This window comes from Magnolia sinica, chromosome 14 (assembly GCF_029962835.1).
Source record: "Magnolia sinica isolate HGM2019 chromosome 14, MsV1, whole genome shotgun sequence".
NCBI classification, from domain to species: domain Eukaryota; kingdom Viridiplantae; phylum Streptophyta; class Magnoliopsida; order Magnoliales; family Magnoliaceae; genus Magnolia; species Magnolia sinica.
Window position 1 is genome coordinate 19,929,881 of NC_080586.1, and position 27,212 is coordinate 19,957,092.

Here is a 27,212-nt window from a genome sequence, read left to right on the forward strand (position 1 = left end):
CTCCGTTAACCTGCTCGTCTTCGAAAAGCTCGGTTTGACTCGGTTCAAAATTGAATTCCAACTAAGTTAAGCTGAATTTTGAAGCTTAAAAAAATTTCAAATTTGTCCAAGTTCCAATTGACTTGGATCGACCTTGGCTCAAATCAATGAAGTATTGTTTTGATAGCTCGGTGACTTGGCTATTTTGACATTGACGGTGCTCACAAAGTGTTTGATGAAATAACTCAATGAAATATTGTTTTGGGTGCATACAATCTCTGCCTGATCGACGGGTAGCAAAAAAGTATGATACGAAACATATCATTACAAGAAAACTATACATGATAAAACCAATTTGGATTTTAATTTTGATGATGCTCATCAACTATTTGATAAGATATCTGTAAATTACTACTGTTATTTTATATATTGTGAGAAATAAAAAGTGCACTATTATGTTTGAGAAAATGTTGGTCAAGCAGGCTCGGGGACTGAGACAGGTCAAGTTGTGCCAAGCTCGACTTGGTTGAACTGGCATTCAGCTTTACCTGTGAATGACATGGGCGTGGGCTGAGAGGGAGAAATGACCAGGTGGACGTGCAGATGTGGCAACACGCATGTACGAAGTCTGGACAGTTCATCATGTGGTACTGCCGTAAACACGTCCTGACACAATAAATTAGCCCAGTCCAATTATCCGGTTGGCCATGCGGGTCAAGGTGGGCCCCACCTGATGAATGTCCCGGACCTGTCATGCACGTGCCAAATTGGCACACGAGCTGCGAAGCCCGTCGTCCATCCCACGCCAGAGCTACTACTACACTCTACATCTACTGTAATTTTGGAAGGGCACTTCCGTCATCCACGGATCCTTCGGTCTCGCATTCAACAGAGTTCTGATAAAGAGCAACTGAGTGAATTGTAGCTGGTATACATATGAGTCTTTCAACCGTACACGTATCATTTCACCTCATATCCGAACCGTCAAAATGGTGGAAACCATTTTAATTGGTTACGATTAAATACAATCATAACCACTGATTAATTGAAATTCATTCGGTGAATTCAGACCGTTCACTGCTTTCCATTTTACACTCCATTTCATCTCCATGTATAGACCATTCAAAATCATTCTTTCAATGTAAATTTTCGATTATAATCCATCCAAATTGGTTCCCACTATTTGCACGGTTTGGATTTTAGCTAAATGCCACGTGTACGGTAGGGATTCTTATATACATCGTAGCAACGGCAAAATCAACTGTCTTGTATCAAAACTCTAACTCACCATGCAGGGACAGTCCGGTGATTTCGAACAAAACCAGGGTTCCTTAGCTTCAAATCGCATTCGATTTTCTTCGGTGATGTTACCCTTCCAAGCACTTGTTTAACCGGAATAATATGATACGTGGCAAGCGTCTTTGCACACGTACACAGCTTCTCAATTTTAGAAATTTAACCTCACTTTTCAGAAATCTAGACGGTTGGTACGTTGAATATCAATCTAGATGGATCATTACTTAATAAAAATTCATCATAGAAAAATATTAACCGTTCATTATATGTCATCCAGATGGACAGTTAATAACAGAAAAAATGAAACGGTCCACCTTAAACTGAACAAGGTCCCTATATTTTTATCTGAAATCCTCCATCAAGGTGGGGTTCAATAAACCAATGGTCTGGATTACCAAACCATGGACCTCACCTGTAAAACGTGCGTATAATTCGAAAGATGCACCTACTTATAGTATAAATCCCTCTTATTTAATTCCACCTTTTCCTTTCTTTGGCGGGTATAAAATAGAAAGGACGAAAATGCCCCTACAAACATCACTGCAATGCTTCGAGAAAACAGAGACAGAACCACCAAACAGAGCACAGAGAGAAGACGAAGGAGAGGAAAAGGGCAGCGGCAGACCAAAACAACCCCAAAAATCCCCATTTTCTCCTCACGCCCTCTCCTTCTCTCTCCAAGGAGAATCCTCCTCAGATCGAACCCTCCAGAACCTTCTAGAAGAAACCTCCCCCACCTTGTAAATTCTCTCTTCCCATTCTACCCCTCCTCTCTCGATTCTCGCCATGAACATCTACGGTCAGATTCCTCCTCATTCAATAGAAGGGTCCCAGTCGGAGTGGAACTCTCCCGCGCCCGAAACGGGCCTTGAAGGTTTGCATTTGCATTTCCGCCTCATTTCCCGTCCATTTCGCTCGAATTTCATTCCCATCGAATCTAGGGTTTTAAAAGAGAGACTTGATTGCATTGTAGAATCCATGTGGCAGTTGGGATTGGGCGGTGGTGGCGGCAGCAGCGGAGGGGACCCGTACCCGGAGCGGCCCGGCGAGGCGGATTGTGTCTACTACATGCGTACTGGGTTCTGTGGATACGGTGCCAGGTGCCGTTACAATCATCCACGTGATCGTAGCACGGTAATTCTCCCTCCTTTTGTTTGTTGGAGTGATCAGACGGCTCCTGTCCGATTGAATCCGTTTGATCTTGGAATGATTGTGGGTTTTGTCTGTTGTTGGTTGTGATTGCCTGTAATGGGAATTTGAGTAAAATGTAGTGAAGCTGGCTCCGTTGGAAGAATCTGAGTAGTGAAGATTTAATCTTTTCCTGTCAATTTGAAATTTGGCTATGGGCCTGTTTGGATGCATCACTTATAATCATTGGATTGAATACATGTGGTGAAAAGGTTAACATTCATTTGGCGCCTGTTTGGGTGACCAATTTTTTTCCTAAGCTGCATCCTGAAAGGGTGGATTTCTCCCAAACTGCCGTTTGAATAACATGAAATTGGACTTTGATGGTGGACTGGATGGAGCACATCCCGTCTATCCTTAAAGACGGAAAAAATGAAATTGGAATCTGAACAATGAGAAAAGCTAATGAGACTGCCATTTCTTCCGTTATATAATGTTGGCCTTTGATATTGTGTTACAAGTCTCCCTAAACATAAAAAGAGGAATTTGTTTAATTCTTTTAATTTTTTATTGTTTCCTACAACATTTGATCGTTGGTGTCTTTGTTAGGTTGCTGGAGTTGTTAGAACTGGAGGAGGTGAGTTTCCGGAACGGGTTGGCCAACCTGTATGCCAGGTATTTTCTTGTCAAGGCCTTCTGATTAAATCCCAATAATGACACAATGTGGTTCTGTGTAATTTGACACAAGATATTGGCTAGAGTATGGTTGGTGGGCTGTCAGTGCAGATTTTGGTGGTTATTAGCAAATATTCAAATGAGAGCTTCAAAGTCTGATCTGCTTAATGGTCTTCTCTGGCATTGCATGCTGTCAACATCAACTGGCTGCAAATTCCCCTCAGTTGGCAGTGGGAAATAGGTTTACTGAGGTGTACTGTGGGGCCTGGCTGGGCTGCATTGACATGTGAATCATGTTGGTAATCATCTATTGTTGGGTTCCTCTCTATCTTGCGAAACCAACTGCTTGAGCATGACCTTTCACGTTTGTGGGTGCTTTGTGCTTAGCAGTTCGCCTCCGTGACCCTATTTTGCTTGTTCACCCTGTGGGGGTGTACTTTCAATTTAATACTTGGACCGAGGGTTAATATTGGGTGGGACTGCGTTGGCATTTCAGTGGTGTCAATGTGAGCCTTTGCAAAGGTCAGTTCAAACTTCAAAGAGACTGGGTAAAAGAGGAAGGTTGATGTTTGGTGGGCAGCCTATCATACAACTTTTGCCAATCTACCCGTTAGAACCGAACCCAAATTACTGGGAGAAAGGCTAAGATGATGCTGATGCTGATGCTAGCTCGAGTACAAGTTCTACAATTAATATTTAAGTACTTTGAACATGGGTACGGCAGATACTTTAGGCTACATTTGGATGCCGTATTGTATTGAATTGCAATTATTTGTTTAATAAAGTGGAAATGGATAAACGTTGATAAACTTTAATTATCTACCTTATGTTCATACTGAAGGACTAGGCTCCAAACTGCAATCAAGTTTACTTTCAAGGTGGACTTGAAAGGATCTTTAATGCAGTTTGAGGGCTACTTCCTCACTATGGAGATTGGGAAACGTTATACCCATTCCACCATTTCCTCATTGGAGGTTTCTTGCCCCACGTGCACTCTTCCTTTACAAACCTATATGTGCAACAAATGTGGCAACCTGGTGTGTGTGTGTTGGACATCTTATCCATGCATCGGTGGCACCCTTTTTTTTGGATCATGTGGCCACAAACTCAGGATGTTCAATTATCAGGTAGGCCACACATGTACAAAAACAATGGACAGTTGAGTTTCTAGACAGGCTGTTATTTTTGTATATGTACAGCCATGTGTAGAGGTGCTTTAGACTAGTTATGTCCTCCTCATTATTGACGCGAATGTTTGAAATTGATTTTGATTTTGCATCCAAACACACCCTTCCATATTCTGGATTATGTGGTATAATAGAATCCCGCACTACTTCCAATTACTTGTTTGGGAGGGAGAGAGAGAGAGAGGGGTAACAATTCAATCCCCCAAAAAACATCAAAGAGACCCAAGATCTTTAATATCAATTCTCTATTGGGGAACACCTTTGATGACTTAATTAACTTCACTGTCATCATTGGTGACAATGATATTTTCCATATTTGTAATAACAATAGAGAGACCAACGCATGTTTGAAGAATAGAGTATGGCCAGCATAACTCTGCAAATATCCCAACTTTTACTGGTGCCTATGGGGATTGCTTGAGACCATAAGGGCCCGTTTGGCCGGTCGGATTGGAAGGGACTGGATGGTATTGGAAGTTAAATCTCGGGATTGGCCGGGCGTGCCAAACAGAGTCCGTGATCTGATCCCAATCCCATGGATCTTAAGACAATCCACTGACAACACCATCATTACCTTTAATCCCATCCAATCCACCCTAATCCGTTCAAATTTGCCTGGGACGTGTTTGGTTCGTGGTATTGGAAGGGATGGGAAGGTTTAATCCCGGGATTGGCCCGGCGTGCCAAACAGACTGGATATAGCAATCCGATGGATCTCAAGACAATTCACTGACAACACCATCATTACCTAAAAATCCATGCCATCCGCCCTAATACCATTCAATCCCTTCCAATCCACCCGGCCAAACGGGCCCTAAATGGCTTTGCAGAGCTTACACAAAATCACTTTCTGCAATTGGTAGGAAGCCTGAAGGTGCCATATACACTTCTTCATGCAAGTCCCCATGGAGAAAAACATTCTTGACATCAAGTTGATGGAGAGGTTATTAAATTGGCGACCGGGGAGAGTATCACACACACAAAATTGGGTTTCACAACAGGGGAAAAAGTCTCGTGGAAGTCTACCCCCTAGATCTAAGTAAACCCTTTTGCCACAAAATGAATATTGTAGCTCTCAACCTCTTTGTTTGGTTAATGTTTAATAGTGTATGTCTAACCGCCATTTTTTCCATGAGGCAACTTAACAATATATTCCTAGGTTTGATTTTTTTCCAAGGCATGCATCTTCTCCAACATGGCTTGTTTCCACCGAGGAAGTTGAAAAGCTTGACGAACACTCAAATGAATCGTGACAGAAGAGGTATTGGGAAGGAATGCATAGCATGAGGGTGAAAGAGAACTATATGAAATGAAGTCGGCAAGGGGATGAGCCGTGTATGAATGTTGTTCTTTGCACAAAGCAATGAGGTAGATCAAGAGGATTAGGTAAAGAGTCATACCTAAGTCCAGATCAATTGAGTCGAGAGGGCCTGTGGTGGGAACGCCATTACCCTATTTCTTTCTTTGAACATGTGTTTTAAGGTCACCAAGCTGTTGAGTAGGAAGGGGCTGATAAGATGGAGAGATAGTAGATGACTCAATACTAGATAATGGAGAGAAACCGTCAAATATAAAAAGAGGCAAGCAATAAGGCATTGAAGACAACTCCTGATGGAATTATGAGTTTTTCCTTGAGAGGAATAATATGGAAAAGAAGGTCAATCCATTGAGACAACTCATTTTTTTGAGATGCTAGCGGCATAAGATTTGTATACTTTTTTGTTACAAGAATAACCTAAAAATATACATTTGTTAGCCTTGGCATTTAATTTGTCTCGATGGATGCACCTAAAAAAGGCTTGATGGATGTTGGGAGCATGAGCAAAACACACAAAACAAACACTTTAGGAGGAATAGGAAACAAGGGTTGTTTTAGTTGCAAAATTTGAATGGGAGCCTTAAACCTAAAATTCTAGTGGACATTCTATTAACTGGGTATGTGGCGCTTAACTCGACATTTGGCCACAAAATTTTGAAACATTCATTTCAAGGAGAATTGCATTAGCTACTTTAAGAAGATATGTATTCTTTCTCTTAGCCACTCTATTTTGTTATAATGGCATGTGGTATGAGATTTTATACCATTTTCAAGCAAGCAATTTTAAAAGGCTGTGAGATGTATTAACCACCATTATCGAAATGCAAGATTTTTCTTGTAGTCATGAATTGGTTGGTAACCATCTTATGAAATATTGGAGAGATGGAGAAATTTCATCTTTGGATTTCATAGGATAAGACCCAAGTAGCTTGAGTACAAGCATCCATGAAAGAAACATAGTATTTGTACCCAAATACTAAAGGCACTGGAGAAGGGCCCCAAAAATCTGAGTGTATAAGAGTGAAAGTGATATCACACTTTGTATCAGGACTAGCTGGATAGGATGGTCGGCAATTTTTAGCCAATTGACATATCTCACAAAATAATTCATTCATGCTTCTAGACTTTAACAAAAAAGGAAGTAGCAATTTGAGACTACAAATCGATATGTGGCTAGACGATGACCCTGATATAGAAGATGATCAGTCACAAACTGAGGTGAACTTGAGGTTTGGAGAGCCAATCCAATATTATCTGAAGGTTGAAAAAGATAAAGTCCATCCTGCTAATGTCCAACCCCACTCCCTTGTCCAGTCGTCAAGTCCTGAAAAACACAATGAGAAGGAAAAAATGTTATACTACAATTAATGGATTAAGTAAGACGATTAATAGATAATTTGTTGCAAGATAATTTGGGGACATCAAGAAGAGAAGGCAAGTGAAGGGATGGTGAGACATTGATGGTTTCAACCCCTTTAACATTTGTATTAGGAGCTATTCGCGATTTTTACATGAATGTCAGATGCAAATAATGGTGAGTGAAATAGTAAAGTCATATATGATTTGAATTTCCAGAGTCAATGATCCAGGACAGACTGACAGTTGAGGTGGAGACTAAGTGCACGGAAGCTATGCTGATGGAGTAGAATAATGTTGTTGAGTCTCCTTCAAAAAGAGCCAAATGATGATGCAAGTCAACAATTTTATTAGCAGACAAATGACCAGTAGGAGACCTCAAACTTTTGGATTCATAATGTACACTGTCAAATGAGTTCATTGTAGCCACAAGTGCCTTCCTCGATGGTCTATCCACTACATTGCAACATATATCTCGAGTGTGCCCGAGATGTCCATAATGAGTACATGCTAACTTGTTACGCTCATCACTTGATAAATTGCTTTGACCCCTTCTAAGAAGAAATGGAGGATGTTCCTTTAGGCAGGTTTGTGGGCTATTTGGGCCAAAAGGAATAATAGGTGTTTTAGAGATAAAAGTGGGTCTTCCAGGAGTCTGTTCTCTGCCGCCCTTTCTAATGTAGCTCAGTGGTCTGGGCTGTAGTCTAAGTAGCTTTCCTGTTTTATTTGTTTGCCTTTTGTTTTCCTTTCTTTTGGCTTTGCCGCTTTCTAATAAAGTTGTCATCCTTAAAAAAAAGATTAGTATGACCACGATTTCTAACTCTATATCTACGACTAGAGTCACCACGGCTTACATCATGGCCAGAATCACCTTGCCCCAAACCCTAGCCAGTGGATCCAAAACGATCACCTGGATCTGAGCGTTCTTTGGCACCATCTCCTCTATTCTATCCTCAACAGTTGCTAATAGTTGAATCGAGTAGGGAAGATCTATTATGAGAATTGGGGTTAGTATCCATCATAACTATTCTACGACTTTCTTCTTGCTGAAGTAAAGAGAAGATAGTCCAAAGGTAGAGACTCTGTGTTCAAATGGTTTCATATTTTGAATTAAGCCCTGTAAGAGGATAATTTTTTTTTTATTCCTTATTCTCAACTTGTCGTTCCTGAGCACAACATGAATGGAGTAGTCTATGATGACTCAACTCTAGCCAAAAACCTTTAAGCAACACATAATAATCTCCCAAAAATCTCTCCCCCTGATGAAAGTTACCAATCTCCTGGGTTAACTGAAAAACCCGGGATACATTTTTCTTTTCAGAATAGGCTGTCGATAGAATCCCACATCTCATTAGCAATTTCACAATACCCAAAAGTATCATGATTTCAACTTTTATTGAGTACAACAACGATTCCATAATCATCATATTATTAGCTTCCCAATCCACAAAATAAGGATTTGACTTCTATTAGTGTTTTGAGTACTCCTATCTATGTATCCCAATTTTTTTCGACCCCTAATAAACATACGGGTAGACTGGGACCATGGAAATAATTCGTGCTTTCAAGTTTAACATTGGTAGTTTGCCAACTTGGATTATCACTTACTCCAGGTACACTAATTCCCTCTCAGAATAACTGAGGAACCTGAAGTATCACTTGAATGTGAAGATGTACCCACCCTTTTGCTAAAAAATACTCCAAGCTACTAGAGAGTAGAGACCACTGAAGCACACTTTCAACTCATACACACTAGTCCCCACCATTCCAAACAACTTGGAACAACAAAAGGTTGACCACAGCTATACATATACAAGTGTGGCAACTATCTTGACACACAAAGGCACCATTTGAGGAGATCGCATTAGAAACAACAAGGAAATGCCCAAGAACAGGGTTGTATGGTCATTTTTCCTCACAAAGCACATCATAACTTAAATCTCATCCAATTAGCATGATACTTGTTCTAGTAGATGGAAAAGTCCAAACCGCATCAAACTCCTATGAAAAAATAGTAAAAGAAATCCTAATAAAAATTGTAGAGAGAAAAAAAAGGGAATCGACTAAACTCCTGATTTTTTTAATTAAAACTCTTTCAACAACTTACGGAAAGAATCTCATAAAAATTGCCATAAATCTTTTAAAATTGTGCTCTTCCAGATCTTGTACTTTTTCATATGACTGTACACCACTTACGTCACTCGTATAGATGATGATGTCAGCAATAAGCCCCATGAAAAAGAACTTCAATCAACGCATGAATCTCACTTTGATATTGTTAGGCTGCGAGAGAGAGAGAGAGAGAGAGAGAGAGAGAGAGAGAGAGAGAGAGAGAGAGAGAGAGAGAGACATTTACTTCTCGGTAGGAATACAACAATAAAATACACATTCGCATGCATTTACATATACATTCACATTCTCTACACATGCGCACACATTTTTGATATGTTGTTCTTTTCTCTACACATGCATTTACATATACATTCACATTTTTGATATGTTGTTCCCTGTTAACGGTGATGTTCTTTTCTAACTATGCAGTATTTTTTGAAGACTGGGACTTGCAAATATGGTGCTACATGCAAGTACCACCACCCAAGATATGGAGGTGGAGTAGAGAATCTGGTGTCACTAAATTATTATGGATACCCACTGCGACCGGTTGAAATTCTTTCCATTTATCTTACCATATTTTATGCTTTGTCGTTCTGAATAAGCTTAAAACTCATATCAGTAGCATCTTGCAAGTATCAAATACACAATAAGGTTGCTAAGGTGAGGAAATCCTTGACCTAAGGGTATGCAAAATATTCTTGGGTTGTCAGTTTGTTCAAGTGGGGCCCATCGTTTACTGATATTGACCATTGTGCTTATGGTCCTAGTGGATAGACCTTGATCCAATCTCCCAGATTGAAGACCCTAGGCATCCAATCCTAGGTTTAGAAATGTCCAATCAGGTAAATTATTTGGATATGGTCAATTAGCTCTGGGGCCAATCAGATCAACGGTCTGGATCACTGAACTGTGGGCCTGTTTGTACAAATTGAGGGGCATGGATACAATACGTTATCCTATTGTCTAGGATCATATGCTATTGAACATTTAGTTCCTCTGAGAAGTTCTCACAAGGAGGCAGACTGCTGAAATAAAATCTTGAAATGAAGACTATGTTTAGTTTCTGATGAAATTTAAGTGGTGGTTTTATCACACAGGGCGAGAAAGAGTGCTCCTACTATGTGAAAACGGGGCAGTGCAAGTTCGGTGTAACCTGTAAATTCCATCATCCACAACCAGCTGGCATTTCGGTGCCAGCACCTGCACCCACATTTTATCCCACGGTGCAGTCTCCTTCAGTTCCTTCTCCTCAATATGGTATGGCCAGCTGGCAAGTTGCACGGCCACAGCTGGTACCCAGTTCATATGTGCAAGGGCCTTATGGTCCTATGTTGCTGTCTCCAGGGGTGCTTCAAGTACCAGGTTGGAGCCCTTATCCGGTGGGTAGAATCTTCTGATAAAAGAGCCTTCCTTTATTATTTATGTAATGTGGGAAGCATTCACCTTTACAAAAAAGAAAAAAGAAAAAAGAAAAGAAATGTGGGAAGCATTCAAATTATTGGTTTTCTTTTTGTGTGATTATTTCATGTGCAGCCACTTGTAAGTCCAGTAGCATCTCCTGGTACACAACATGCTGTTGGAACGAGTTCGTTGTATGGATCAACGCATCAGTTATCTCCTTCGGCACCTGCATACGTTGGGCCGTTTTCACCCTCATCTTTCCCTGCTGGACCTTCAAGCAGTACTCAGAAGGAACACATGTTTCCACAAAGACCTGGCCAACCTGAATGTCAATTCTACATGAAAACGGGATATTGTAAATACGGTTCCTCATGTAGATACCATCATCCGTCAGAAAGGAGTATGCCAAAAACAACTTGGGCGGGCCTCCCTCTGCGTCCAGTATGTATTTTGCAACTTATTTGCTGCTGCTTGAATGCTTTAAAATAGCCGCATGCTTTAAACTAGTCATATTTAATCTTGTACCTGTCTATTGTCAAAATTTAAAACAAGCATGGGAAGTACTGATGCACTGGTGTACTGTAGGCATTACTGTTTATTTTCTAGCAACCAAATTGAATCAAATGTAAAAAAATGTCATGTGCAACCTTGAAAAGGGTGTGTTGAGGGAGTCACTCATTGACCTCTAAACTCCTACTGAAGCTATAACCTCTTTTCTTTAATGAATAAGTCATTACTCATCAAAAGGGCTAAAAACCTTGAAACAAGGTTATCATACTTGGCATATACTTCTGATAATGTGGAAAGGAAATTAGCAAAGTTACAAATTTCATGGGTAACAAGGATTTTGTCTATCCTGTTAGTTTCTTTCATCATCTAAATACCAGTGTTTTAGTATTATCTCTGAGGAAATCTTCTAGTTACTATTTAGGAAATCATTCTGATGCCAACATACTGACGTTAGATTGTATACAGTCTGCCTTTACTTGGAGGTGAAAGAAAGTCCTAGAAGATATCTGCTCACTTATGCCTAGTGTTTCCTCTTGGGAGAAAAACTGCTGTGCGTGAATTTTGATTCTTACCTTTCAGAATATGTCTATTCTTTGTTCACCAGCCATATCATTGCAACACTTCGTGATTTAAATATTGATACAATCAGCCGATACTATCGATATCGTATGTGGCTGATATGATATACAGAGAGAGATAGGTATCACATGTGGCTGATACGATGTACAGGGCTACTTATTAAATTGCCCTGTTATCGCAATGTATTGCCAATATATAGTGATATATTGATACATTGCGATATTTTGCGAAAAAATAAAAGTAAAAATCCTTCATGAATTCCCCTGTATTGTCGATTCATGTGATACATTGCAATATGAATTGGCAATACATGGTGATATGTATCAGCGATGCATTCTCCCACTGGAAATTCGAAAAAAAAATCATAAAAAACCTCACAAAATCCATTTCTCTACCAAATTTGTTTAGGGGAATTTGTTTTCATACTTGTATTTTATGATTTGTGAATTACATGAACTCATTTTGGATATAATTGCATCACTTTTGTCAAACAACGGATGGTAGGACCCTATACAGAGGAAACTTCTTTTGCATGCGTGTTTATTGTGATCTTTTGAGTTCTAAGTGTATAATTATGTCTCGTTCAACATATACTGAAGTTTTATTGAAAAATTCCATCATTTCCCAATGTTTCCCTAAAACAATGATACATTCCCTGATATGTATGATACCGATATGTTTTGGTATCCCAAGGTGTGACATGTGCATCGGTACCAATATTTAAATCACTACCAATGCTTTAGCAAAAAGTTCTCAAAACAACTTGGTAGCAAGGAATTTTTTTTTTTTTTTCTGTTCTTTCCACGTCGTACAAGCATTTTAGCATATCTTAGTCATTCCTGTTTTTACGTTCTCATTCTCTTTTTATATTGGAATATGTATCATATAATTTTACCAAACAATTCAGAAAAGTTGCTCGCTGGGATTCAATGTGTATATGATATGACACAGCCGTGTCAACATGAGTCGGATGTGTATGACAGTGATTTTGAAACTATAAAATCTTTTAGAAAATAGTGTCCTTGTTACACACTCTTTTCTGCATGCATTTGCTGTAATTATGTAGTAATGTACTAATCTGATTGTTGGGATCTGTGTACGGGTGGTGGAAAGACATTTCCTTTTCTATACATGTTTTTTAGCAGACTAATTAATATTGTCTGAATTTCAATTGTTTTCTTGTTGGTTGTCTTGAAATATGCATGTTGACGACAGAAAGTATTCACAGAACTTGCAAAATATAACTTGTGTGTTTTCACAAAACTACCTAGTTCATATCGTATTTGATGTTATCTCTGTATTCAACAAAAACTACGTTAATGCTCTTAGATGTCTTCAATTTGTCCTATATCAAGGGTCTGTCGATGCCATCGATAGACCACTCGATGCCATCGAGAAAATCTGAAAAAATCCCAGTTGCTCGCTGGATAGTTTTGGAGTTGCTACTCGATACCATCGAAGGTGGCTTCGATGTCATCGAATGGTCGTCGATGATTGTCAATGCCATCGAGGTACCCATCGATGGCACGTGCAGAATTCCGTAATTGCGTGATTTGTTTCTAATTCTGGTCGTGATAGTATATATATCGGGTGTATTTAGGATTAATGTATTCTAAGTGAATGTTAAGACGTTCCTAAGGTGTTCCAGAGCAAAGCTAGGGTTTTCTGAATAGATTTTGGGGTTGTTTGAATTGGTAAGTCCATCCATCTCTTGTACTATCGTTTTATAGTGGATTGCTTGTCGCTTTGTATCGTGCTTTTTTCCTATGAGGGTTTTTCCACGTAAAATTCGCATGTTCTGTGTGCTTTTGTTTGCATTTGATTTTGCCTTGTTTGATTGAATTTGAGTTTGCTTTCACGCGATCCCCAACAAGTGATATCAGAGCTAGCATTGAGATTTCGAGTTCTAGTCTGAAACATATTGACGAAAGGGTCTAACGTGAAATACGAAACGGAAAAGTTCACTCGTAGAAATAATTTTGAACTATGAAAGGTGATGATGAGAGGCCTTTTAGTTCAACAAGGGTTGCAACAAACTCTCCTTGGTAAGGCGAAGCGTCCTATGTCTATGAGTAATGAAGAGTGGGATGAACTTGATGAGAGGGCTACAACCTCGATCCAATTGTATCTAGTGGACAATGTTCTCTACAATGTCCAGGATCAAAAGACTGCTGCAAGAGTATGGACGAAACTTGATAGTTTGTACATGAAGAAATCCTTGGACAGTCATCTGTATCTTAAGAAACAATTATATAATCTTAAGATGACATATGGATCTAATATCAATGAACACATGAGAACATTCAACGAATTACATTGTAAACTGATGAATGTAGAGGTTAAGATCGGAGAAGAAAATTAAGCCTTAATTCCGTTGAATTCACTTTTACTGTCTTACTGGAATCTCATAGACATTTTGATCCACGGTAGGGATACCATCGATGTTGAAATTGTTATCTCAATCCTTCATAAAAAGCAGTTGAGAAGGAAAGACAATAATGAGGGTACATTAATATATTTGTTGGTTGCCAGGGGAAGGAATTCTGAACGACAATGGTGAGGGTACCTCTACAGATGTGTTGGTTGCCAGGGGAATGAATTCTGAACGAGAGAAGGGGAATTCTCGGTTTGGATCCAAATTGAAAGGGAATGTCAAGATGAAGTGCTGTAATTGTGGAATGACAGGGCACATAAAGAAAGATTGTTTGAATCCTAATGCACGGAAGGTAGAAAAGTTTGATAATACGCCGAAGGAAGCCAACACAGTGAAATCTAGCAAGGAAGTTGTGGTGATGTTCTAACCGCATCTAAATCCGAGTATCTCAGTAACGAGTGAGTTTTGGATACGGAGGCTTCATATCACATGACTTTTCAGCGAGATTGGTTCACAAGTTAAAGCCAGTGTGACGGTGGACATGTGTTTATTGGCAAATGATATTGCCTGTAAGGTTGTTAGTGTTGGTTTGGTGTACATCAAGATGTTTGATGGGTGGAGCGTATCCTAATAGAGGTGAGACATGTTCCAGACCTCAGGGGGAACCTGATTTCTCTTGGGGCATTAGAGGCACTTGTATGCAATTTCACAGGTTTTGATCGGGTCCTTAAAGTTTCTAAAGCGGCACTCATAGTAATGAAAGCACAACGGAGCGGTAACTTTTACAAGTTGATCGAGAATACCGTATCGGGTGGAGCTGTAGCGTCTGTAGCGGAGTCCACATCGGCATGTTTGTGGCACGTGCATTTAAGCCACATGAGCGAGTGCGGCATGAAGGTACTATCTGATCGTTCTTTGATTCCTGTATTTAAAAGCCTTGATTTTTATATGTATGAGCATTGTATATATGGTAAACAATCGCGACTAACTTTTAAAATTGAAAAGCATGTTTATAAGGGTATACTAGAGTATGTGCATTCAGATGTATGTGGCTGTCGCTCGTTGTTTCTGATGGTGGGTTATTGCTTTTTGCCTCATTCATAGATGAGTACTCCAGGAAAGTATGAGTTTATTTTTTGAAAAATAAATCTGATGTGTTTGCCACATTCAAAGTATTGAAGGCGATTGTTGAAAGGTAGTCATGACAGACAATGAAGGCTTTAAGGACAAACAATGGAGGAGAATTCACTTCAAACAGATTTAACTAATTTTGCAAAGATGAGGGGATTATAAGGCACAATACAGTGAGACACACCTGAATAGAATAGTGTAGCTGAACGAATGAATCAAACTCTCTTGGAGAGAGCCCGAAACATGTTGAGTAATGCTGGATTGGGAAAGGAGCTATGGACCGAGGTTGTGAATATGACTTGTTACCTGGTAAATCGATCCCTGTCTACACCAATAAACTGTAAAATTCCAGAAGAAGTGTGAAATAGTCATGATGTTGACTACTCATAGTTGCAGGTTTTCGGTTACGACTTACGATGCTTATTCTCATGTACTGTCAGCTGAGAGAGATAAGCTGGACCAAAGGGTGAAGAAGTGTACTTTTGTAGGCTATGGTGATGAGTGAAGGGATATAGGTTGTATAACCAGGTCACTTAGAAAATCATAATTAGTAGAGATGTCAGGTTTGATGAAGGTTCCTTATTCTACAAGGATGAACATAAGGAACTAGAAGAAATTAGCGGTCATTGATGTCGAGATTGAAAAAATTGATACATAAGCAGAGCCTGAGCCGCGGGCAGATGTACAAGAGCAGGTGGAGCAGCCACCTCTCAGAAGGAATTTGCCAAGAAATCGCAAATTACTGGCCAGATAGAGAGATGACTCGAATGTTACATTGGCCCTCATTACAGATGAGGGGGATTTGTTTACTTTACAAGAAGCACCGAATGACCCAGATGCTGAAATGTGGATGACAGCCATGCATGACGAGATGAGCTCTCTGTATCAGAATGAGACATGGGAGCTGGTGGAGCTTTCAGTAGGACGTAAAACGATTGGTTGTAAGTGGATTTATAAGAAGCGGGATAGATACAAGGTAAGATTAGTCACGAAAGGGTATGCACAGGAGAGTGTCGACTTAGCGAGATTTTTGCGTATGTGGTCAAGCATGTGTCTATTAGATTTGTGTTGGCGTTAGTTGGCCAATACAACTTGGAATTGGAGCAGATGGATGTGAAGACTGCTTTCCTACATGAGGAGTTAGAAGAGCAGATTTACATGAAGTAACTAGGAGGGTTCAAAGTGAAAGGGGCCGAGAATAAAGTTTGCAGGTTGAGGAGGTCGTTATACGACTTGAAACATTTGCCTAGGTAATGGTACAAAAGGTTTAATACTTTTATGTTAGGTCAACGATTTACCAGAAGTGAATGCAATCATTGTGTCTATTACAAGACACTGAGTGATGGACAGTTCATCGTATTGGTATTGTACATAGATGACATGCTTATTGCCAACCATAGCATGTCTGAGATTGATACGTTGAAGACTCAATTATTAAGGGCATTTTAAATAAAAGTTCTGAAGGCTGTAAAGAAGATTCTCTTCATGGATATTGACAAAGATAGATAGAGGAGCAGGCTACGTTATCACAGGCAGAATACTTGAGAAGGTATTGATAAAGTTCGGTATGGACAAGCTGAAACCGGTTAACACACCCCATGTTCTTCACTTTAGGCTTTTTTTTGAGATGTCCTACTACAGATGAAAAAAAAGCAAGTAATGCCTCTTGTACCCTATTCGAGCGCTATTGATAGTTTGATGTATGCCACTATGAGACTGGTTATTTCACATATAGTGGGTGTTGTGAGTAGATACATGACTAACCCCAACAAGCAACACTAGGAAGCAGTGAAATGGTTACTTCGGTATATATGAGGTACAGTGGACTATGTCTTGACATTTGAAAAGCCAAAGGACAAATTAATATGCTATGTGGATGCTGATTACGTAGGAAATGTGGACAACAGAAGGTCAATTTCTGGCTACTCGTTTGTGTTAGCGGGTGGGGCAATCAGTTGGATGTCAAAACTTCAGTTTGTGGTTGCTCTTTCCATAACTGAAGCTGAGTATATGGCGGTGGTAGAGGCATTCAAAGAAGGTGTTTGGTTAAGAAGAATGATAAATCAACTTGGGCTTCAACAGGAGGCCATGCCGGTTATTTGTGACAGTGAAAGCATGATTAATTTGGCAAAGATCTCTGTTTGTCACTCATGTACTAAATATATTGATGTTCGTCATCATTTTATCCAACAGGTGCTTGAGGAAGGTGTTGTGACTTTAGAGAAGATCCATACAAGCGTGAACCTGACCGACATGCTTACGAAGGTGGTTCTTACAGAGAAGTTCATGTTCTGTGCCACTTATCTAGGCTTGACGAAGGCTTAATGAAGACAAAATGTGCATGAGAAGTGACGATGAAGTTATGATGGAAGACGATTAGAGATGGTAATGACATGGTGGAACAATGGAGCATGGAGATCGAATCCATGGTGGAGATTGTTGTCAGATGATATTCAATTTGACTGAGATCACGGGTTTGTTGATGCCATCGACAAAATCCGGAAATATCCCAGTTGCTCATTGGACACATTTGGAGTCACTACTCGATGCCATCAAAGGTGGCTTCGATGATTGTCGATGCCATTAAGGGTCCCATTGACGGTGTGCGCGGAACTGGGTAAGTGCGCGATTTGTTTCTAATTCTGGTTGTGATAGTATATATATCGGGTGTAATCAGGATTAGGGTATTCTAAGTGAATGTTAAGACATTCCTAAGGTGTTCCAAAGCAAAGCTAGGGTTTTGTGAAGGGATTTTGGGGTTGTTCTGATCGAAGTCCATCCATCTCTTGCAATATTGTTTCATAGTGGATTGCTTGTCACTTTGTGCCATGTTTTTTTCCTACGAGGGTTTTTCCTTGTAAAATTCGTGTGTTCTCTGTGTGCTTTTGTTTGCGTTTGATTTCGCCTTGTTTGATTGAATTCAGGTTTGCTTCTACGCGATTCCCAACAGTTTATTCTTGCCAAGTATTTACTTTTGAGTTCTAAATCATGCAATATAGCTTCCATGGAACATTGAGAATGTTATTGACTCAAAAAATTTGAATGGATTGTTAGTAGTTGGAAATTCATAATTAGTATGCCCTTTCCATTCTAAAAAGTGTTTTATCTTCTGTTCATGTTGCCTCCTTTTGACAATTGGATGCTCCTTCACTCAATGCCAATACCATTGCTATGCTTACTTTCCACATGCAACTTAGCTAATCTATTATACATCATCTTTCATTGTGATGCACTCACTTACACTCCACCATTCCCCTCAAGATGGTAAAGTTTGTGATAGAGAATAACAATTAAAAAAAATTCATGACAAAGATGGGCGTGTCTGTCTTTTGGCAGCATCGACATATTTTTGCAACTTGATCCTTTGATTCCTCAGATGGATTCTTTTATCTTTTAAGCAATAAAAATTGCTTAGATGAAGTGATGGTGTTATTTTAAGGCGCTTGCTTTTGGCATCAAATAGTGCACAAGGTAATCTGATTGTGATAGAGAGGCTAGTTGATGTAGCAATTAAGATGGAATTGAACCAATAGAGAGTAATTTGAATGCCTACATTGTAATATGATCGTGATGGAGAGGCTTGTTGATATTTTTGCAACTCGATCCTTTGATTTCACATATGGAGTCTTTATCTATTAAGCAATCAAAATTCTTAGATGTAGTGATAGTGTTATCTTAAGGCATTTGCTTCTGGCATCAAATACTGCACATTGTAGTCTGATTGTGACAGGAAGGCTCTTTGATGTGGCAAACTAGCAATTAAGATGGAATTGAAGAGGAATTTGAGTGCCCACCATTTGGATGATTATATCCATCTTTAATTGCCTCAAAATTTTCGTCTACAATAAAAAAAGAAAAGAAAGCAAAAAGAAAAAGAAAGGAACTTTATTTGATCGAATCATCAAAGCAGTCTATTCCATCCAGAGTCCTCAGTAGAATGGCATGGTGGAACAGGATTTGTGTAGCCAGCCCAAGTAGTTGGGAGAAGACTTAGATGATGTCTATTCCATCCATAACTATGTATATATAGCCTTGTACAAATTCCTAATTATTGTTCAAGAAATCAAGGCATGAAGCCTATTGTTCCATTCTGTCTTCCCTTGTTAATTCAAATCAATCCTAATAAACTAAAAATAGAACTTGGAAATCTATTAGGTACTGAAACTAATCCAAAGAAGATCAGAATACCACTAGAAGTCTTGTATATACTATTGTATGATCCTAATAGGGCGTACAATTTGAATGAAACCCATAAATAACTTGTATGGTTTGCATGTCAGGCCTGAAATGCTGCCGGTTGGTCTCTTCGGTCTCCACAGTCCAATCAGTCCATTGTTTGAACCATCAGCTTAGCCCTATGGGCCCCACAGGTCACTTGAACCATTAAATGGACCATCTGATTGATCCGTGGCCCCAAAGTCCAATAAGAACATATATTTGGTCCAGATTTACATCACGGCCTAGATCTGGTCCAGAATATTAATTCTCTCATCTGGACCCCTCATGTGGTCTAAATCTTCAAGTGAGATGGTTGGATGGGCATTAGCTTCAATTGTTGGACCCTTCTTTGATGATCAGATGGTCCTGCAGCATTGTTTTTGTTAGAGATGAATATCTCAAGTGTGCGTTTCATTGTAGAAAACTCAGCTGTTGCTCCGAACATGATATATATTCACTTTTGTAGTAAAATAAGCTACTGTTTTATCGTTAAAAAAAAGTAATAATAATAACTGTTTTCTCTACCAACTGCTCCGTGTCATTAGATTTACCTAACACCTAATGCAGTACTCTGAGATGACCTACTTAGCATCACAAAAGGCCATTAATTTATGTTTGCAGAGGTATGAAGACTTCACCCATTCTTTCTGATTCGGTCTGCTTAGTGTAGAACGTGGCACCAACATCTGTACTGTGTATACGTGGCAAAACTCTTTAGGCCCCACCATTATGTATGTGTTTTATCCATGCCATCCATATATTTTTCCATATCATTTTACGGCACGAGTCCAAAAATGAGGAAGATCCAAAGCTCAAGTGGACCACACCACAGGAAACAGTGGGGATTGAACGCCTACCATTGAAAACTTCTTGGGGGCCACAGAAGTTTTAGACAAGCTGATATTTGTATTTTCCTTTTGTCCATGTCCATGTCACCTTATGATCAGGTTGGATGACAATTAAACATCATGGTGGGACCTAGTAAGGTTTCAATGGTGGGCATCATTATCCCCACTCCTTCCTATGGTGTGGTCCACTTGAGCTTTGGATCTGCCTCATTTTTGTGCTCATGCCCCCAAAATGATATGGCAAAATGAATGGACAACGTGGATAAAACACATACATCACGGAAGGGTCCACAAAATTTTGCCATGTATATACAGTATTGACATCGGTGTTGTATTCTACACCACACAATCTGAGTCCCCCCCCCCCCCCCCCTCCTCTCTCTCTCTCCCTCTTCCTCTGTGGCAACTCCAATCAAACTTTTGTAACTAGCTAGTCTAGTTAAAAGATTTTCATTGGTAGCATCCACATTCTTCATGAAATGTTTTTTTTTTTTTCCATGTTTGTGCTCATTGAATATCATATGCTCTTTGATATTTTAACTTCCATTGGCAGTATAGATTTTGAATACCTCTTTCATGTCAAACATCCACTTGATAATCATCTCAATGGATGTAGTACCTATCTTGCCTCTTGTAATGCCACTGGACCCAAACCAAAATAGCAATGATAGCTGCTTCAGCTGTTTCGAGTTAGTGTGTGATGAACTGAATTTTTCCATAAAAACATATTGATCCCAATGTCCTCGAGAAGTTTGTGACCAACCTTAGTGCTTGTTTGAGCCTTTAACTGGCTTGCTTAATGTACACATGTTGGACTTCTTCATGGCCATTTTAATAATTATACATGGACATATTATGGACATTAGTTTATGAGGATTACTGAATTTTGTGTTGGAGCCTGTAGCTCAATGGTAGACAAGGTGCATTTCAACATTTAGGGGCTGTTCTGTTTGGTTACTAAAATAGTTCCATAGGGACAACTGATGGGGACATTGCGCGCACGCACACGCACGCCACCCCCTTACGTATGTACGCAAGGAGGAGTGCCCCATCGTCGATCAGGTTCGATGACGACATCCAGGGAGGGCCTCCTAGTTAGAAGATGGAGTTTCGATTCGTTGGAATGAGCCCAATAGTCAAGTAAAGCCCATCATGGGATCTCATGATCGTAGCCCACTAGTCTGATTAATCTCATATTTTAGGTTTTGCTTATTAATGTTATTTAGAATATCATGGACGCCTTAGATTTCATTGATTAGTTTTTATATTGGTTTACTTCATCGCCAAGTAATAGGTTGCGCACATGGCGCGAGTTTTGGGGTATATAGTTTTCTTATAAATAGGCACCCCTTGTAGCTTTTTGGATTGATTGAAGCTTAATAAAAATTTTGCGTTTTCCTACTCCTCTGAGTTCAAGTTGTGGAAATCCAATTGGTTGCGAAGCCCTCCCTTCATCGAAAGGCTAACTACCGTGATGCGAAGTCACATCGATCCCGATTCGCCCCCATCCTCTACCATCTTTATTTCTCATCTCCTACCACCATCTACACATCAAATTTGTCCTTTATTGCAACAGTTTTCATCTTACAGCAGAATTCCAGATTCTGGCCTAGCAGGAGGGCTGAAACTTTGGCGGAGCACTACGAACAGACCGCGCATCCGATCGACACGAAACTTAGGGATTTTAAAGCCGTCCCCTGGCCGACCAGAGCCAAGGAGGCACTTTCCTCGTTCGGCGCCCCCTCGCACGTGCGGCCAGGCCCCTGCGCACGCGCGATAGGCCTAGTCCGCTGTCCGCACACGGGAACTATCTCCAGGTTAAGATTTCCGCCTATTTTACTCCTTTCATACCTATTCTCCCTAATCCTAACCCTAAATTGCATTGCTTTCAATTTATTTGCCCATTTTCTTACCCCAGGGTTCTCTGAATTGCAATTGGCGAATCCCTTGGATTAGAGACTGATTGCTGTGCATGTGTGTATGATTTTTACTTCCCTTTGAGTATTGTTTGGTCCATAATTTTACTGATCTAGCCCTAGCCTGTGTAGGCCTGGACCCGCACAGATTCCCCTTACTTGAATGTTTGAACTTTTGTGTGGGATGTGGAATTTTATGTGATTGTTTTTGAATTAGTATAATCTAAAGCCTGAGATCGTGCATATCATATTTAATTTTCATGTCCTGCATCAAATTTGGTATTAGAGCGGGAAGTCTCGTGTTCGAGACTCCTCAAAAGGGGTGATTAATGCAGGGGCATTTTCATACCGGGCTCGTGTGGGGTCGCCCGTGGGATGCAGGGGCACACTTGGGGTGAGCGGGGCCTACAGGGGAAGTCTCGTGTTCAAGACTCCTCACTGGGGTGATTAATGCAGGGGCATTTTCACACCGGGCGCAAGTGGAGTAGCCTGTGGGATGCGGAGACACACACAGGGTGGGTGGCCCATGTGATTTGGGGCCCATGAGGGGGGGTTCGGCCGAGGTCCTAACCCATGAGATGTGGGGCTTGGGATATGAGATAAAGGGATTAATTTGCCATACTCTAACAGTTCGAGCTTTTAGAGCAAGTGGTTAATTGTCCTGCATTAACAACCTTGTCCCAACAGGGCACATGTCCATGGGTTGTCAACAACCATCATTCGAACAGTGGCATTAATTCCAATAAAACCAAATATAGGTGTCCAAGCACCCCGCATGTGCCACTAGTGAGCCACCCATCTTCAAGCACCCCTCATGTGCCACATTTGACCTTCAAGCACCCCACATGTGCCATACATGCCAATACCCATGTGTACATATGCCATGCGCATGTGCCACCTTGCATGTTCAAGCCATTGGCATGTGCCACCATGCATCTTCAATTAACTCACATGTGCCATGTGCTAGTATTAATCCACACCTACACCTCATGTCTACATGTGCCAATGTGCCTAATGTGTACAACAGCCACATATGCTTATACAGATAGGGTGTTTGACAAACAACAATCAGTACAATAAAAATAGTCTATCCACATGAGCCTATTTGGACAAGCCTTAGCTGGAAGACGTGTTAAAAAAGTTATTTCAAAATGAAACTTTGATGGTAACCATGCAGCCCTTAGTTCTGGGATTTAAGCACAACTTACCTGTCCCCAGGAAAAAAATATTTCTTTATAGCTGCTTTTTATCATAACGTTAAGTATGTAGAAGAACAGGGATTGATAAATATTAAAAACGCGAGTACAGATCACCCTGTCATGTGTGGGATTGGGATAAGTTCCTCATGGGAAGTGTTAGATTCCCTTAGTTGTGTGTATGACCAGAGCATGATCTCACTTTGCTTGGGGTCTTCTGATCTTTGGTGATCCTTCACGTCATTTTATGCCTGACCATAATTGTTTAATATACAGTGGCATTTGGATGTGGTCCGCTCAGTTGTAGAAGATGATTATGCATCACATGTTGTAATGGATCCAGCCATATTGGTAGTTCGATGGCTTTGGTGCATGCAGCCTTTTTTGACAGCAGAAATTGTGATTCATACTGCATTTGCTTGAGTCTGTATTTACATGTTAGTATGGTTTAGTTCACCCATTCCATATCTTTTAGTACTGTTAAGTTTTAGTCCCATGCCTTCAGCTTCCATTCCGTGCATATGAGGCTAACACATGGCAATTGCTACTTCCATAAGCAACATTGATATCTATGGGAATATAGCGAGCACGCGGTCTCCATGTGAGTTCTACTCTCATGTGCTGATTGAGATCTTGATGTGAATCCAGGCTTTTATGGTATTGACAACCTGTTTCAGATCAGGTGTTTATACTGTTATAACACTTGTTGATGTTACTTATCCATCCATGGAACATTGAGTACTCACGAACTTTGAAATTATTTATAGAACTGTTTAAGTAATTGCTCAAAAAGAGAGAGAGTAAATGGTACACATCTGTTTGTGAAATTGTTTCAGTTGAAAGTAAGTGCACTGTACTGTATAATGAATGATTTTGGGGAATATGTTGAGAGCTTATTTTACTCATTGTACTTTGCATTTCTTTTTTCTTTTCTGGCATTCAGAACAAAGAACCATTAGATATCTATTATTCAAAGAGAAAGGAGTAAGCAATACTGGAACTTCAGATTTTAACAATGAGGAGTTCCAGTACGCTTGGATATCTATTTGCTCTCTAACACGGACAAGTTACAACATGAGTCATCACTTTGCCTAGCTTTTAGATCCTCCAAAACAGCATGGTGAGGGAAGCACTAAAGTATCAAAATCATTGGTCAAAGTAAATCTGAGATATGATTTCCAACGCTTTAGGAAGTAAATCTCGTTTTCTCATCAATGGATGGTAAGTTTACAAATGTGAGTTTCATAGAAGCTGTACGCCTGCACCATTCACCAAGAATGACCATGCATTTCCCTTAGCATGGGATTAAGTTCCTCTTAGATCCCTTATTATATAATTCTTTGCCCTTGATAAAGCTATCCAGGCATCATCAGAAGGTGAAGAGCACATCTAAGGAATGAATGAATGAATGAATGTGGGTGCATGTTGGTACATTGGGTAAACCAAGGATGATAATGAATATCCACAGATTTGGATGGTTATCACTTGTCGGTGAAAGATAATGGAGGGGATGTGATACTCTGCTCCTTCAAATCCCTCAGGGTATACATGTCAGATATGACATAACATAGGTGTAGGTATGGGATCTGTGACATTTGTCTGGTATGGTTGATCTGTACTGTACCTCAGTCTTTCATAGAAACACGTTTAAAAAACTAATAAAATAATGCTAAAAGAATACTATACTAATAAAAATACCAAAATATTAACTATATAACAGCTCTCCAACATCCCAAGTTTAAGGTGAAGTGATTCCAGTGTTTAGACCCATAACATATCCAGCCATCCGACCATACTGGAGTTAACATAATTGCAAATAACTGAAGCAGAATGGCTAGCTAGCATACCATATGTATTCTAATTGCAGCTAATTGCAGCCTTTTCCATTCTTACTAAAGGGCATGTTTGGTATTTGGATAGAATGCAAAGTTGCAAACTGAGGATTGCAACCAGTTTGCATTAACAATTTTTACTTGGTTGCGAAGCAGCAAATGCTGCAGTAGTGTTTGCATTTGCTTTTCCCTTCTCAACAAGAAGTACGGCCCTTTTTTTTTTTCTTCGAAAAAGTCAACTGGAAGAAAGGAGTTTGCCTCTGAATTGAGTTGAAGTGGCAATTTTGGAGGGAAAAGGGTCTCCCTCCATGAGATTGCAATCCAAATGTTTGCAAATGCAAAGGAAAAGCATTTTTCAGGACTTCTCTTTAGCAAAACAAACAAGTGCAGAAGGGTTTGCTTCCATCAGCGATTATGTTGTTTGCATTCTGCTCATGTCACAAGTTTGCTTTGGATCACCTTTTCGGACTTTGCACTCTACCCAAACAGCCCTAACATCTGAATATTTCTCCCTTATCTAAAACTGTAATAACCACGGTTCTTTGCTTGCGAAGTGTTTGTTGGGATAGGATGATTTGTTGCAATTCTTACTTTGTGATTTCTGCATCCCACTTGTGACAGTTTCAATACTGCCTTACCCAGGTTGTACATATTGAATCTTAATGCCTTGTAAGTTTTTGTTGGAGTTGCATTCTTTGGGCCTGGCATCGATGTTAAAAATGAAAACTATAATTAAAAAGAAAAACAGAGTTAAAAATTGAGAGACAAATATGAGGATCCATTTGCACTCTCTCTCTCTCTCTCTCTGCTGTTCTTGCAACTTGACATATTGTGGGTTTGCTTGTGCTGCTTTCCATTTTGTGGTGTTCTAATCTTTGAATTTTGCCATTGTCAACTCAGTGTGGATGGGACACACACACACACACACACCAACACACATTTCACACATTTCGCTCAATAGTTTGAAGTTAATGCCTGTTTGGGAGCCCTGTTTGTACCTGATATTCTGATTTCATTAACAGGGGGCACCACCTTGCACTTTCTATACGCAACATGGTTACTGTAAGTTTGGGCTGCTGTGCAAATTCGATCATCCAATGGCAACACTGAGTTATGGCCTGTCTGCTTCTTCCCTCGCTGATATGCCAGTCGCTCCCTATGCGGTGGGAGCAACCCTGGCCCCATCTTCCTCATCCTTGGAGCTACGGTCGGAATTCACTTCAGGATCGAACAATGATTCTTTTTCAGTTAGGATGCCATTGTCAGAGAACATGCCAAGTGTATCAGTTGATTCGATTTTATCAAAGGGCAGTGGGTCGGTTCCACCGTCTCATGTCCAATTCTCCATTCATAGTTCTGCTCCTTCGAGCAGTAGCCGTACCACAGGTCGTGGCGGTGCGAGTTCCTAGTTTAAGCTGAGCATTACCCAAACCATTTTTAACCGTCTCCTCATGGATCAAACTTCATGCATCCACATTATGTTGGTTGTTGTTGTTGTTGTTACTGTTGTACTCGTGGGATCTTTAATATAGTCTGTCACGTGTTTCTTTCTCAGTTAAGAAGAACTTCATTTCCATTCTTCAAGGTTCTGTCACCCTATCCAGGTCCAATTTCCCTTGTGTCTACATAATCTTTAAATGAATAAGCTATCCTATCCTCAAAAGGTATGGTAACCTAGCAGTCATCTGCTTTCCTTTTCAAATAATTGCCTTGGAAAGCTTTTTCTTTCACAACGTAAAAACTGTGACCCTTAAGCTCTAGAGCCTTTTACTCAATGCTCTGATGTTTTCGAAGTGAAGAGGGCCAGGTCTGTTCTGGGCAGCCATTTTTTTCCCTTTGTTCTTTCTTTATTTATTTTTTTAAAGTTCCCTGTAGTGTGAACACTGAGCATGCCCTTTTCTTTTCTCTTTCCTTCTTTCGGAACTGACTTCCGATATTGGCACTGTAAGCCTTATTTTCTTCGCATATTAAACAGGTATTGGAAGTTTTTTTTTCTCTTCCTTTTGGCCCAAAAATTTATTATGGGCAGAGGAGTAGAAACTGCAAATGGGCCATCACCCAATCTGAGACAAGGGAAATTGTTGCTATGTGATGAGACTTGAACTGCTTGATAAGAGCCTATATAGTATTGAAATAAGTATAGTTCCTTGACA

At 40.0% G+C, this 27,212-nt stretch overlaps 1 protein-coding gene across 4 annotated transcripts; it reads left to right on the plus strand.

Moving 5' to 3' along the window:
* The first annotated feature begins 1,793 nt into the window (after positions 1–1,793).
* On the plus strand, positions 1,794–27,212 carry LOC131225098 (zinc finger CCCH domain-containing protein 32-like). 4 transcript variants are annotated; one of them, XM_058220520.1, is made up of 8 exons: positions 1,794–2,149; positions 2,249–2,409; positions 3,013–3,078; positions 9,481–9,600; positions 10,152–10,433; positions 10,588–10,896; positions 21,709–21,932; positions 26,082–26,306. In XM_058220520.1, exons 1-8 carry the CDS (start codon positions 2,062–2,064, stop codon positions 26,167–26,169), a joined length of 1,338 nt encoding a protein of 445 aa, XP_058076503.1. In that variant the 5' UTR covers positions 1,794–2,061; the 3' UTR covers positions 26,170–26,306. The 4 variants fall into 4 exon arrangements, with proteins under 4 accessions (XP_058076503.1, XP_058076505.1, XP_058076502.1 ...); XM_058220522.1 differs by lacking the exon at positions 21,709–21,932 and adding an exon at positions 23,504–23,595; XM_058220519.1 differs by lacking the exon at positions 21,709–21,932 and having other exon boundaries at positions 1,795–2,149; positions 26,082–27,212.